The sequence below is a fragment of the Budorcas taxicolor genome, chromosome 1 (assembly GCF_023091745.1).
Source record: "Budorcas taxicolor isolate Tak-1 chromosome 1, Takin1.1, whole genome shotgun sequence".
Taxonomy (NCBI): Eukaryota; Metazoa; Chordata; class Mammalia; order Artiodactyla; family Bovidae; genus Budorcas; species Budorcas taxicolor.
The window spans coordinates 181,303,548-181,319,108 of record NC_068910.1 but is presented as its reverse complement, the minus strand read 5'-3'; the positions used below and the strand labels follow the sequence as shown (position 1 = coordinate 181,319,108).

Here is a 15,561-nt window from a genome sequence, read left to right as displayed (position 1 = left end):
GCCAAGCAGCACATTGATTTTCTTTTGAACTCAGAAAACTTCTTATACTAGGTTTCTCTTACCAGTGCTTACATATAATCTTCCGATTTAGAATGCCCACCCGAGGCTGCTGATGCTTCTGCTAAGTCACTTCAGTCGTGTCCGACTCCGTGCGACCCCATAGACGGCAGCCCACCAGGCTCCCCCATCCCTGGGATTCTCCAGGCAAGAACACTGAAGTGGGTTGCCATTTCCTTCTCCAATGCATGAAAGTGAAGTTGCTCTATCGTGTCCGACTCTTAGCGACCCCATGGACTGCAGCTTACCAGGCTCCTCCATCCATGGGATTTTCCAGGCAAGAGTGCTGGAGTGGGGTGCCACTGCCTCCTCCGGCCTACCCGAGGCAGGAGTCCCTAAATACCCAAAAAATGCTTATGTGCGAGCTAAGTCGCTTCAGTCATATCCTACTCTTTCTGACCATGTGGACTTTAGCCCACCATGCTCCTGTGTCCATGGGATTCTCCAGACAAGAATACTGGAGTGGGTTGCCATGCCTTTCTTCAGAGGATCTTCCTGACCCAGGGATTGAACCTGCGTCTCTTATGTCTCCTGTATTAGCAGGCAGGTTCTTACCACTTAGCTCCAGTACCTATATGCATTTGGCGTATCCTTGTTCAGAGTCACCATGCCTCAGAGCAGAAAGGGCAGGGAGTAATTGTGAGGTCCTCAATCCAATGATGCTTAAAGCACTGCCCTCGAACCACATCTGGTTCTTTTTTGAGCAAACAGCTGTGCTGCAAGAAGTTTTATGATAGAAGGTTATGAAATATTAGATATCTGTATGCACTGCCATCAGATGAGTCTTCTGGTTAGCGCATCTCTGAGCACCACTGAGCTTGTTCTCCTAGTGCATAGTGACAGACACAGTCTGCCAAACCACAGGTGAAGGGTGACAGATACTTGAAAGGGTGTGTGCCACCAGTACCTGCAGTTCACAATCAACTCAAACTCACCACTGCTTTAACCTAGTAGTCAGTGGATAAAGTTTTAGATATTGAGTACAACCATCATGCATTCTAAGACCGAGCCATGATTTTGCCACTATCTAACCATTTGTAGTCCAGCATCAGAGGATCTGTAATTTATTGTTCAGTCACTTAGTCATGACTGCAGCATGCCAGACTTCCCTGTCCTTCACTATCTCCCAGAGTTTTCTCAGACTCATGTCCATTAAGTCAATGATGCCATCCAACCATCTCATCCTCTGTCACCCCCTTCTCCTCCTGTCCCTGGTCTTTACTTTGGCCACCTGATGCAGAGAGCTGACTCATTGGAAAAGACCCTGATGCTGAGGAGATTGAGGGCAGGATCTGTAATAGATCTTATATACAAACATACATGTTTATGTCAGCACATTGATTACAGAAGCACCTCTGAAAGATATCCTACCCAGAACAAACGTTTTGTATTTATCAGAAACAAGTAGAGATGATCATGACAGGCAGTGGGCCGAAAGTGCCTTGGAACATATATAGATCTGGGCTCAGAATCCTGGCCCTGACACCTCCTTAGTTGGTGGCCTTCTTACACCTTTCTCAGTCTGGGATTTCTCATCTCTGAAACAAACAGCTGCTTGGTGCTCTGTGATGACCTAGAGGGGTTGGATGTGGGGAGGGGAGGAAAGGTCAAGGGGGAGGGGATATATGTACACATATGGCTGTTTCACTTCATTGTACAACGCTGTAAAGCAGCTATACTCCCAATAAAAAGAAAAAAAATGAATGATCACGCAACAGCCCCTGTACTTGAACTAACACCGATTGTAACTGTGAGTAGAAATGAGGTTTAAATGAAAGAAGATATTATTACCAATGACTTGGAGAGAGCCCAGCACACAGTATGTGCTCTGCACAAGTGGCTGTTAGACTATAATGACTAAATGAGCTTTAAAAGATACCGTCTTCAGGAGTGATTGAGCTTTGAAAAATACTTTAATTGCCAGCTTTGGGAGCGATGGGAAAATATAAAATTCTTATAGATATAAAATCATTATATACAAAAATTATTTTGATAATATTTGGTGAGTTATAGATTGCTTTTTTCCCAGAATATAATGAGCTGCCTTAGAAAGAATAAAAAAGCACCTTCAGGTTAAATAAACTTTATATGTACATATGTAGATGCCTAACAGAGTCATATATCTCAGCAGTTCAAGTAAAACTACCTGCCAGCCTATATTTGCTCTTTAATACATTTGTTCTGAAACCAAACTTCAAGTGCACGTCAGAGACAACATAATAAACATCCTCTGGGTTTCAAGCCATTAGTGTACAATTTCAGGCAATTTTCACTGAGGGCAGGATTCATAGGCATCTCCCTGGGGAGAGAACACTGACTCTAAGAAGGAAAGATGAAAAGCCACATTAGTCACTTTTTGAAAAGATGGAAGCTTTGTAGATGTGATTTTTATGTAGATTTTAAAGCTAACCCAGCATCTCACCATCCTTTGCCCTACTTCCAGTTTGTGAGCAGGCATTTGGATGGTGATCCTGAGGTTGGCTACATTTTGCCCTCTTCCCAGCAAGAAAGCTTTCGCTTTTTTTTTTAAAACCTTAGACCTTGGCTTCTTGACAGAATTTAAGGTCCCAACAAACATCCATTTTATTACTGGAAGATATTTTAGGCTCTGCGGGTAATTTTCTTTAGAGCATGACTTAGCAGCACTGTTGGTCAGAGCTAACTTGTATTGAAAGATATGCGATCCAGGGAAAATGGTAGCGCTGGACTGCTATGAATTCTTGATTCTCTGAAGCTCTCTTTTTCTCTCAATCTCACTTTCTTTGGGGCTGTGGTGCATAGCCTTTGATATAGTCCCTTTTCTCAGAGCAGCTTAGTCACTGTTTAGCAAATGCCTGTTTAATTTTAAGGTTTGAAACTTGCCCCTGACACCTTGGTAAAAAGGAATGGAAAGCTGTCAACATTTCTCATACTTGAAGGAAATATCAGTATTGAAAGAAGATACTCTTTGTTGTAATTTCACTTGAAATGATAGTTTTCTAATTCTGTATACCATGGATTTAATCAGTTAAGTCTAATGAGATTCTCCCCTCACACACCTTTTTTAGAGCAGTGGTTCAGTTGGGACAGTTTTGTCCAATGTGGGACATTTGGCAATATCTGGAGACATTTTTGGTTGTCACATGGGGTGGGGCAGTACTACTGGGATTTAGTGGGTAAAAGCCAGGATGCTGTTGAATATCCCATAATGCACAAGCCAGCCCCCACCACAAAGAATTATCCATTCCAAAGTATTAGTAGTGCTGAGGTTAAGCAGCCTTTCTCTAGAACAGAGATTTCTAACTCTGGATGCACCTGAGGGGTTAAAAAATCTTGATTACCAGACAGTCTCCAGGCCAGATAAACCAGAGTCATTGGTTAGGACCAGCTGTACAATTTGTGGGATCTAGTACAAAATGAAAAACTGGAGGCCTCTGTTCAAAAAATGTTAAGAATTTTAAGGCAGTGACAGCAGACCCTTAAGTGTGGGGCTGTGTGTTCACAGGTCCTACACACATATAGCTGACACTGTTCTGGAGGATGACCTGAGCACCAATAATTTTAGATGCTCCCTAAGAGTAACAGACATCTCACCAAAGACAATAGACAGATGGCAAATAAGAATATGCTTATTATCAGGGCAATGCAAATAAGCAAACAATGTGATACCTATTAGAGTGGCTGAAATCCAGAACACTGACAACACTAAATGCTGGCAAGCATGCAGAGCAACAGGAACCCTCATCCACTGCTGGTGGGAATGTCAAATGGTACAGCCACCTTGGAAGGCAGTTTGGCAGCTTCTTATAAAACTAAACATACTCTTACCATGTGATCCAGCAATTGCCCCCCCCCACCCTTGATATTTACCCAAAAGAGCTGAAAACTTATGTCCACACAGAAACATGCTCATGGATGTTTATAGCAACATTATTCACAATTGCCAAAATGGGAAGCAACCAAGGTACTTTTATAAGTTAATGGCTAAATCAACCATGATATATCAGTGGAATAATATTTGTTCACAGAAATATGATTCACAATATTCCAATGGAATATTATCCAGTGCTGTAAAGAGATGAGGTATCAAGCTATGAAAATATATGGAAAAATATAAAGGCATATTATTAATATTAAGTGAAAGAAGCCAATCCAAAAAGGCTACATACTATGATTCCAACTATGTATTAATAACACTCTGCAAAAGGTAGGACTATGGAGACGGTAAAAAGACCCATCATTGAGGGAGATGGAGGGTTGACTTGGCAGAGCACAGAGGGTTTTTAGGGCAGTGAAACTACTCTGTATGATGCTATAATGGTGAATATATGTCATTATACATTTGTCCAAACCCACAGAGTGTAAACACCAAGAGTGAACCATAGCATAAACTATGAACTTAGTTCATGTCAGTGTGGGTTCATCAACTGTAACAAAATATACCACTCGGGTAGAGGAAAATGTGGAAACCATGCGTGTGTAAGGACAGGGAATATGTGAAAACCTTTGTGCTTTCCACACAATTTTGCTATAAACCTAAAACTGCTTTCATCTCAGTTCAGTCGCTCAGTCGTGTCCAACTCTTTGGACCCCGTGGACTGCAGCACTCCAGGCCTCCCTGTCCATCACCAACTCCTGGAGTTCACGCAAACTCACGTCCATCGAATCGGTGATGCCATCCAGCCATCTCATCCTCTGTCGTCCCCTTCAATCAGGCGTCTCCTCCCACCTCAGTCTTTCCCAGCATCAGGGTCTTTTCAGATGAGTCAGCTCTTCCCATCAGGTGGCCAAAGTATTGGAGCTTCAGCTTCACCATCAGTCCTTCCAATGAATACTCAGGACTGATTTACTTTAGGATGGACTGGTTGGATCTCCTTGCAGTTTAAGGGACTCTCAAGAGTCTTCTCCAACAACTGCTTTAACTGACCTAAAACTGGTTACCTATTTATTTAATAGGTGTTAGAAAGAAATAGTGTATCAAGTCCATTGCTTATGTTACTGCTATAGAAAATGTATATATGTATGTGAAAGTTGTTCAGTTGTGTCCCACTCTTTGCAGCCCCATGGATTCCAGGCCAGAATACTGGAGTGGGTAGCCTTTCCCTTCTCCAGGGGATCTTTCTACCCCAGGAATTGAACCCAGGTCTCCCTCATTGCAGGAAGATTCTTTACCAGCTGAGCTACCAGGGAAGCCCACTATAGCAAAGGTTAGATTCAAATTTCAAAAGTGAGTTCATTTAAAGGAAAATATTAAGCAAATAACAACAGAGGTGGTGTGAAGATATGACAAAGCTTGTGAATTACCTACTCAGATGACAGAACTATGAGAAACACTGTTTTAAATCTTTGTCGTTTGTAGTGAGGATATGGTGAAATAATATTGTGAAAGAACTTTATAATAATTTGTACCTCACTCCTTGAAACTTGCTCCCAGTGTATCCTACCAGACTGAGTCTTGTCCTACTCCTGGATTCTAATAGATACAGAGTGCTTAACCAAGGACATTAAGTGACCTTGTGCGGTTGAAAGAAAACTATGTATAATGAAATCTATAAGTCCCCTATTTTTGGCTTAGTTTTCCTTGTTATTATATACATCAAATTCTAAGATGAATTCCCAAATTATCAGGGACAAGCAATTAGGAATTTTATAGTAATAACAGATCCATTCTCTGTTTAGGACGTATTCAAAGTACAGTTTTTCAGTTTCATATAGTGGAAATGTTTGCATCCATTAAATATGATGAAGGACACATATTCATTGACATATAAGGACATTTGTATTACATGAGAAAGACAGGGTTCAGGAGAAGTAAAATAGGACGTATTTATATGGGAAAGAGAAGGAAGCATTTCTGAGAGAACTGACCCTGGGTGATGGATTGGGTTCATTTGTTTTACGTTTAGTTTATCTGTCACTTCTCATTTATTCTTTTTTCAAACTGAAGTGTGGTTGATTTACAATGTTATGTTAGTTTCTGTTGTCATTTTTCTATGATGGACTAGATTTCAAACTCAAGGAATACTTAGTAAACTTTGAAGACATACTTGTACGAAAGATACAGTCATTCTGTGACAGTCAGATGCCACGTTCCCAACACCATCAGACATGATTTGTGTGTGTTGTGATGTGCTGATTTCACGAATAACACGTTGTAGCTGGACCCAACAGTAGGAGGAAAGCCAGATGAAGCGATAGATGTAAAAAGACCTTTTAAGTGTAAAGTCCCGTACATGTGAAAGAGACTTTGAGCCTGAACCAGCAGAGTGAAGGACAGGACAGGCTCTGAGCAATGGGGCTCTTTGGCGCTGATAGGCCTTGAACCTGGGAGCATTTATCACCATCGTATTGAATTCCATCCCAGCTAGTTTCAGGGTTGCTCCAGAGAAGCGTTGCTTCTCATAGAACCTCCTTGCCTTCCCTAGGTTTTAGGATGAACTTTTTGTGAAAATATCACAGAAGCATCTTTGATTTGTGGTTCGGGTGGGTGTGCTTGCTTCCTCACTCTCTTTACTGGTTGTTTTTGCAGAATCACATCTTACTCAATTCTCTGGTTGTGCTTTTCAACAGCAGAGTCTACATTCTGGTTGGCAGAGGTTATAAATCCTCAGAGCTGGAAAGTGTTTTGAGAGGCATGCATAAGTGAGGTTCCCTTTTTTTTTTCAGTGATTTTTAAAGCTCTGAGTAATAGATACAATATATGCATTTGTATTTGCCTAAATAAAGGGTTGGAAAGATACTCATTGTCAGCTGACAGTATCGATTTCTGATGAGTGGGGATGTTAGGGGACTTTATTTGTATACTTCAAGTATTGTTTTAAAAAATGATTTGCATATTACTTGTATCACCTGTACTCTATGCACATAAAAATTGATAAAGCAAAATATAAAGCAAGGCTCATGTATTTCTGTTTAGACCCAGAAAAATCTCTGTGTGTGTCTGTATGTGCATGTGAGAGGCATGCAGTAAAGCAGTAAAGGAAAAAGTAAGCTCAGATTTGAATGAGGGCTTCCCAGATGGAGCTGGTGGTAAAGAATCCACCTGCTGGTGCAGGAGACGTGGGTTTGATCCTTGGGTCAGGAAGATCCCCTGGAGGAGAAAATGGCAACCCACTCCAGTATTCTTGCCTGGAGAATCCCACGGGGATGGACAGAGGAGGTTGACGGGTAACAGCCCACGGGGTTTCAAAGAATTGGACACAGCTGAGTACGGACACATGCAATCTAGAGACTTAACAAAATGCCCAAATAGAGACACTGGTGGTGTGGCTGAGAACTGGAACACACTTACCTGTGAAAGCCTGTCATCCTCTGAAGTGTCCTTACCCCACTGCAAATAGCCGATGTCGCTGCGGGTCAGGACCCCATGTAATATTTCTTGAGACTTTCCTTTCTGACAGCCGTTAAAGATGTGTGGACTTGCTCTTCCAGTTATAATCAGGTTCAAAACTGCCTAGATGACATATTTTACAAATATGTGTAAAGATAACCTTGACACAAGGACTTAATTTTTTTATTTTCATAATCACAAAGATTACCATTTTTAGTGAAAAGAATGAAATCCCACAGTATATAATTCTGGAAAAACATATGTTATAAATGTTCGGTAGAGTCAAAATAGGAGTTTATTAATTTTTTTCTTGAGCCATGCCCCATAACTCCCCATGGGCCCTTAATATTTTCTTAAACTTTGGTTTCTATAATTGTGATTTAAGATGCATGAAACTAAGATATTTTTATAGTGCTTTCCTTTCAGTTATGAGGGATTCCTGGCGGGGAGGAGGGTCTTGTCAAGATATCTTCTAACATCTAGACTCTCAGGGATGGCAGACTCACAAAGGTAAGCTAGAAAGGACAGTAATGGAAAATGGAAAAAAAAGGGGGGGGCATCTTAGTATTTCAAAGATAATTTGATCATCCTTCACTTAAGGAGAGAATATACTTAACTGAAAAAAATTAAAGCCTTATTTTAAAATAAAATAAATAACAGATTCTACAATAAAAAGGTAGTCTTACAACCTACCTGCCTGCACAGGAAACCTCCAGCATTTGGTTGTAGTAGGTGAGTGGTGGAGACGTCCAGCTCCTTCTGAAGCCTGCGGAATGGGAGGAACCATCAGCACTCAGAGACCATGACTGCTTCAGGGACCCACAGCCTTTCCTGCCTTCACCCCCCAACACAGAGCAGCGCTAACATGAGCTCGTCTGGTCACTGTCCTTCCCCTGTGCCTGGTGTGTTTCCATCTGTCCCCTGGAAAGCTTCTAGGACTGGGGCCGTAGAGATGATTGGGGAAATTCTGATGCCATTGAGGGAAGCCAGTGAGAAGTGATGAGGGTGAAGGAAGAAGTGACAGACCTCACATGTGACAACCTTTCGGTATGGGCTCTGTGGGGATGCTGGACTCAGCAGAGAAACTGTTTGCTCTGAATCCCAGGGGATGCTTGGCTTAGGGTGGTGACTTGTGACCACTCCAGAGAGTGCTGGCCCAAGGCAGAGCTGAACAGACTGTTTAAGGGGAAAACATCAGCTTGGCATTAAGCCCATTTCTTGGTTACAGTTTCCACTGTTTCATCGGGCACCAGGGATCAGGGTTCTACCCAGGGCGATGTAATATCAAGGTGGAAAGTGGCTTCAGCTGTAACCCAGAGGGAGATGCTGAGTGTGTGAGTTTTATGTGTTCTTGGATGAACCTAGTCACAGGGTTGGAAGGTCAGATGCTTCTGTGAATCAAACCTAAAGACATGGGTGAAGCATCAGATATAATTCAGGGCAGTGTTTCCTAAAGTATGGCTTGATGTTAGTTGATATAGATATGAGCATTTAAAAAATTCCACATTTATGTGTTAATACATTTTTTTTCTTTAGCACAGCAAATCAATGATTTAGATCATATATATTAACATATTAATATTTGAAGATATTAAATTTAAGACGAGGATATTTAAATGTGTACTGATTTTGAATTTTTCTTCTTTTCTTTTTTGGCTGCACCGTGGAGCATGTGGGATCTTAGTTCTCTCATCAGAGATAGAAAACTTGCTCCCTGCAGTGGAATCACAGTCTTAACCACTGGACTGCCAGGGAAATCCCAAAGGTGTGTTGGTTTAAGGAAATTGTTAAGCAAATAATAATGTATCATAAAAGTATGATATGCAAATGATAAGTTTCAGGAACACTGCTTCAAGGTTTGAAATTTTTCCTTTCTGGAAGTCTTGTATTTCTCTCTCCCCCTGACTTGCAAAAGCTTATCCTTTTTTAGGGTCCAGAAGAAGGTCTCCTTCTTCCAAGAAGCCTTCCTTGACTACCCTATCTGTTGGGGACCCTTCCTCCTCTAGCATCCCTTAAGAGTCATTGTCTTTGCATACCATCTGACACACCAAGTACCATCTGGGACTTGCCCAGTCTCTGGATGTGTATACCTGGGTTTTGCCAAACTAGAACCTGAGAGGCGATCAGGGCCATATCCTGTTTTATTTGCATATCCCACAGCGCCAAGAACAGTGCTTTGCATTTCATGGGGACAAAATAAATATTTGTGGGTATATATTTTATTGTATATAGAAATCATGAATTGTTTTCATTTATGAAAGTTGTACAAATAAGCCTGAATGATATCTGCCAATATTTATAACCACAAGAAGGAACCTCCCACAGTGCGAGAAAAGTAGATTCACACTTTTCTGATGACATCCGCTTTCCCATGAATATGGCCAAACCCACTACAGAAAAGGATGCATCAACAGAAGAGTGTCTATTAGAAAAAAAAAAAAAAAAGCTCTCATGTTTCCAATAAGGCCTGAAAATACTTTCCAACACAGGAGAACATAGTTCATGTGACCCCAGAGCTATAGGAAATATCTGTGCAAATATTTGTAGCATTTACCTTTCAAATGTTCTGGAGAAGATCAGGCTGTAAAGAAATAAGATGACACCATGGCATCCTTCTCCTTTGAACTATTTGGAAAACAAAGGAAAAACACATTTGTCTAAATGCAGTGCATCTCTGCATACCTGTGGGCACGAATTCAAGGATTTACAGCCTGAGGGATCTTTTCTAGCTGACGGAAGGACAGTGGAAGCTCTCTCTGCCTCCCTAGGTCATCTCCACCCTCAAATGCATCCTCTTGCCTTGCTTCAGGCCTGCCAGTGGCACCATCATGCTCTTGGTTTTCAACCCGTCTTTCTTTCCTCGGCTTAAACCACGTGACTCTCTGACTCATGGCTAAGACTTAGTGTATTTTCCCTCTCCGTTTTTCCAGCATCCATCCTAGCGCAGCCCTTCGGAGTTGCTCTGGATGGCCTTTATCTAGCCGCCCTCAGTCACTGCATTCCTCCTCATTACCCTGTTAAACTCAGGGGGAGCAGAGAAGTTTTCTAGAAATAGTTTTGGAGTTACAGAAACCTGAATTCAAAACCAGTTCTATTATACTAACTCCAACTCGCTTCTCTGAGTTTCAGTCTCATCTGTAATTGCAGATAAAAATACCTTTTCCCTAGGATTATTGCAAAAGTTGAAGGAAATAATGTACAGTGTCTACCTTGGTTTTTTTTTTTTTTTTTTGGTCATTGTTTAGTCACTCAGTCATGTCCTACTCTTTGTGACCCCGTGGACTGCAGCACACCAGGATTCCCTATCCTTCTCTATTTCCCAGAGTTTGCTCAAACTCATGTCCAGTGACTCAGTGATACTATCTAACCATCTCATCCTCTGTCATCCCCTTCTCCTGCCTTCAATTTTGCCCAGCATTAGAGTCTTTTCCAATGAATCAGTTCTTCGCATCAGGTAGCCAAACTTTGGAGCTTCACCTTCAGCATCAGTCCTCCCAATGAATATTCAGGACTGATTTCCTTTATAATTGGCTAGTTGGATCTCCTTGCAGTCCAAGGGACTCTCAAGAGTCTTCTCCAACACCACAGTTCAAAAGCATCAATTCTTCAGTGCTCAGCCTTCTTTATTGTCCAACTCTCACATCCATACATGACCACAGGAGAAACCATAGCCTTGACTAGACAGACCTTTGTTGACAAAGTAATGTCTCTGCTTTTTAATATGCTGTCTAGGTAGATCATAGCTTTTCTTCCATGGAGCAAGTGTCTTTTGATTTCATGGCTGCAGTCACCACCTGCAGTGATTTTGGAGCCCAAGAGAATAAAGTCTCTCACTGTTTCCATTGTTTCCCCATCTATTTGCCATGAAGTTATAGGACTGGATGCCATGATATTTGTTTTTTGAATTTTGAGTTTAAAGCCAGCTTTTTCACTGTCCTCTTTCACCTTCATCAAGAATCTCTTTAGTTCTTCGTTGCTTTCTGCCATAAGGGTAGTATCATCTGCATATCTGAGGTTATTGATATTTCTCCCAATAATCTTGATTCCAGCTTGTGCTTCATCCAGCCTGGCTTTTCGCATGATGTACTCTGTGTATAAGTTAAATCAGCAGGGTGACAATATACAGCCTTGACATACTCCTTTCTCAATTTTGAAAGTCCACTGTTCCATGTCCAGTTCTAACTGTTTTCTTGACCTGCATACAGATTTCTCAGGAGGCAGGTAAGGTGGCCTGGTATTCCCATCTCCCTAAGAATTTTCCACAGCTTGTTGCAATCTACGCAGTCAAAGGCTTTAGCATAGTCAATGAAGCAGAAGTAGATGTTTTTCTAGAGTCCTCATGGTTTTTCTATCATCCAACAGATGTTGGCAGTTTGATCTCTGATTCCTCTGCCTTTTCTAAGTCCAGCTTGAACATCTGGAAGTTCCCAGTTCATGTACTGTTGAAGGCTAGCTTGGAGGATGTTGAGCATTACCTTGCTAGCATGTGAGATGAGTGCAATTGTGCAGCAGTTTAGACATTCTTTGGCATTGTCCTTCTTTGGGATTAGAATGAAAACTGACCTTTCCCAGTCCTTTGGTCACTGCCAAGTTTGCCAAATTTGCTGGCATATTGAGTGCAGCACTTTCACAGCATCATCTTTTAGGATTTGAAATAGCTCAGCTGGAATTCAATCACCTCCACTAGCTTTGTTTGTAGTGATGCTTCCTAAGGCCCAGTTGACTTTGCACTCAAGGATATCTGACTCTAAGTGAGTGGTCACACCATCGTGATTATCTGGGTCATTAAGATCTTTGTTGTACAGTTCTTCTGTGTATTCTTGCCACCTCTTCTTAATATCTTCTACTTCTGTTAGTTCCATATCGTTTCTGTCCTTTGTTGTGCCCATCCTTGCATGAAATATTCCCTTGGTATCTCTAATTTTCTTGAAGAGATCTCTAGTCTTTCCCATTCTGTTGTTTCCCTCTATTTTTTTTGGCATTGCTCACCTTGGTTCTTAGAACATGCTATTAATAGAACCACAGAAAAATTACTATCTGTCCCTCTCTAAGGGACTTCTCCCTGTCTCTTTTCTTGGCCAGGTTACTTTTCTGCTCTGAACTTTCTGAAGGTGCCCTGTGAGCTCCAGGATATAATCCACCCACATTCAGGGCCTCCCACTGGTTGGCCTTATCTTGGCTTTGTGTCAGTACTCTACCTGCTGAGGAGAAGAAGCTCCTTGGCTGGCTTTCAAAGTGCCCAGGGTTAAAGCCTTTTCTTTAAAGGCGTAGTGTCAGGAAGGTTTCTGTGAAAATGCATATGCTTTCCCTTTTGTGAGTTAATCTGTGCTTCACTATCTGTGTGCTAACAAGGGCTGGAATCTCATGCAGGAGAACAAATTTCAGTGCCACCAGAGCCAGATGGGAACCCAAATGGCTGTACTGCAGGGCGTGAGAGAAAAGGGGAGAGGTGGAGCCTGAGGCAGAGGCGAGCACTGTTGGGTCAGTTTCCTGTTGCTGTCTTAGCCGATGACCACAGACTCGTTGGCTTAAAATAGTGGGAATCCATCATCTCAGCGTTCTCGAGGCTGGCTGTCCAGCCTTGGTATCTCTGGACTTGATCCTAACTGCTGGTCAGTCCCTGTTCCTTCTGGAGTCTTTATGGGAAATGGCATCTCCTAGTGTTGTCCAGCTTCTAGCAGTGGTCTGAATTCCTCGGCTCGTGACCCCACATTGCATAGCTTCTCTTCTGCTTCTCTTATTACATCCTTTTTTTCTGACTCTCCTGCCATCCTCTTTCTGTTTTAAAACCATTATGATTAATCAGACCCACCAGAGAAATTCAGAATCATCTTCCATCTGAGACTATGAGTTTTATCTCATCTGCAGTTCCTTTTGACCAGTTAGGTAACATCATTCAGTCTATCACGACTTGTTTAATGGGAGTCACTGCTCCCCATATCAACTAACGGAGGGCATGCTAGATAGAATATACGTCTAGTGCAGCCAGATTTTCTGATTTGGCCAGAAGGAGCTAAACCTTTAGGTTTTGACATGAAATTTTCTGATTCTTTTTGAAGTTCACTGACTCAAGGTTTTAAAAATACAACGCCAGGTGAACTGACACTGCCCATCCTATGTGGTAGATGTATGAGTTTCCTACAACTGCCCTACAAGTGGCCAGAAATTCAGCACAAGTTTATTCTTTGAAAGGCTTGAAACAACAGAAGTTTATTCTTTCACGTCTGGAAGCTAGAAGTCTGAAATCAAGGTGTCAGAGGAGGGCCATGCTCTCTCTGAAGGCCCAAGAGAAGGAACCTTCCTGGTATCTTCCTAGCTTCTTGTGGCTGCTGGCAGTCCTCAGCATCCTTGGTTTGGGAGATCTATCACTCTAGTCTCCATTATTGCATGGTGTTTTCCCTGCATGTGTCAGTGTTTACGACCAAATTTCTCTTTTCTTATAAAGACAGAAGTCATTGGATTGAGGCCCACCCTCATCCAGCATGACCTGATGTTAACTTGATGACATCTCCGAAGACCCTCTAGCCAAGTAAGAATACATTCGCAGCTGCTGGGGCACACACATTTTTTTAGGGGGGTGATGGAAGTCAACCCATAATAATAGTAGGCCTGCTTGCACATGTAGCCCTCAGTTCTTCAGTTGTGATCCCTGCCTCAAGATAGGCACAGAGATTTTTTTTTTAATGTTTTTTTAAATTAATTTTTATTTGGTGTATAGTTGCTTTACAAGGTTGTATTAAGTTTCTAGTGTACAGCAAAAGGAATCAGCCATATATATACATATATCCCCTCCCTTTTGGATTTCTTTGCCATTCAGATCACCAAAGAGCATTGAGTAGAATTCCCTGGGCTATACAGTATGTCCTCATTCATTGTCCATTTTGTACATAGTATCAGTGGTGTATATGTGTCAGTCCCAATCTCCCACACCTCGGCCGACCTCCAGAACTGTTGTTTTTTGATAGTAATGACATTGGATGAAGGTCTGGATGGAGGCTGGTCACACAGGCAGCCCCTGGTCTGGGAGTGCCCTTGAGAGGGGTATCTATGCAGCAAGATCCCTCCTCACTCAGGAAATGGCGCTGGCCCTTCCCCAGCATAGCTACGGTAATGATCAGCTTGAGTCTGCTTGACACGGGTAGCTCTTGTGCAGAACCCACCTGTGCTGTGCAGTCTGATTTCACTTCTGTTTATTACTTATTCCAGCTCAACCCTTAGCCTTTGAAGGGATATCCTACCTATAGCTCTAGCTCTGATTTTCCAATTGTCAGCTCTGGCTACACTTAAGAAACCATTGCAGATGTGAAAGTCCTTCTTATTGAATCAGACTCTCCCAGGGCTGAGTTGAGGAGGTGGAAGGTAGAGAGGGAAGGGTTTCCCTCTCTTGGCCTGGAAAGTAATTTCTTACATGGTTCCTCTCTGTGTGGCCCCTTAGACATCTCCCTCTGCAACAGAGAGTCCCTAAGCAGGCTTCTAGCCTAACATTTCACGTCAGATAATTTAAAATCTATCACACAGCTTTGATTGCTTTCATATTGCTATTGGAACAAATTACCATAAATTTGTAGCTTAAATAATACAGATTTATTTTATTATCTTATAGTTCTGGAGGTCAGAAGTCTGAAATGGGATTTACTGGTCTAAAACTGAGATAGCAGCAGCTCTAGTAGAAACTAACACAACATTGTAAAGCAACTATGTGTGTGCGTGTGTGTGCTCAGTCATGTCCGACTCTTTGCGACCCCATGGACATGTAGCCTGCAGGATCCCATGCCCATGGGATTTTCCAGAGAAGAATACTGGAGTGGGTTGCCATTTCCTCCTCCAGTGAATCTTCTGACCCAAGGATAGCACCCATATCTCCTGCATTGGCAGGAGTGTACTTTACTACTGCACCACGTGGGAAGCCCCAAACAACTATACCCAAGTGAAGGAAAAAAAAATTGTCTTCAGCCCTGCATTCCCTCTGGAGGTTCTGGAGGAGAGTCGTTTCCTGCCCTTTCCAGCTTGCAGCAGCCTGTCCACATTCCTCGGTTCATGGCCTCCAGTTTCAAAGCAGCAACAGGGGTGATACTCTTTTCATATGACACCACTCTTCCCCTCTCTTCTGCCTTCCTCATCCACATATAAGGTCCCTTGTAATTACACTGGACCTACCCATGTAATCCAGGATAATCTCCCTATTTTAAAGTTAG

General features: G+C 42.2%; 1 protein-coding gene across 1 annotated transcript in view; it reads right to left on the bottom strand.

Annotated features, from left to right (window-relative positions):
• MINDY4B (MINDY family member 4B) overlaps nucleotides 1-15,561 on the bottom strand; it is a 40,719-nt gene that overhangs the window by 6,651 nt on the left and 18,507 nt on the right. Inside the window, exons 8-10 of the mRNA XM_052645500.1 lie at nucleotides 9,921-9,991; nucleotides 8,060-8,132; nucleotides 7,328-7,489 (exon numbers count right to left, since the gene is read on the bottom strand). Coding sequence (XP_052501460.1) covers nucleotides 7,328-7,489; nucleotides 8,060-8,132; nucleotides 9,921-9,991 — 306 coding nt within the window. The remainder of the gene's footprint in view (nucleotides 1-7,327; nucleotides 7,490-8,059; nucleotides 8,133-9,920; nucleotides 9,992-15,561) is intronic.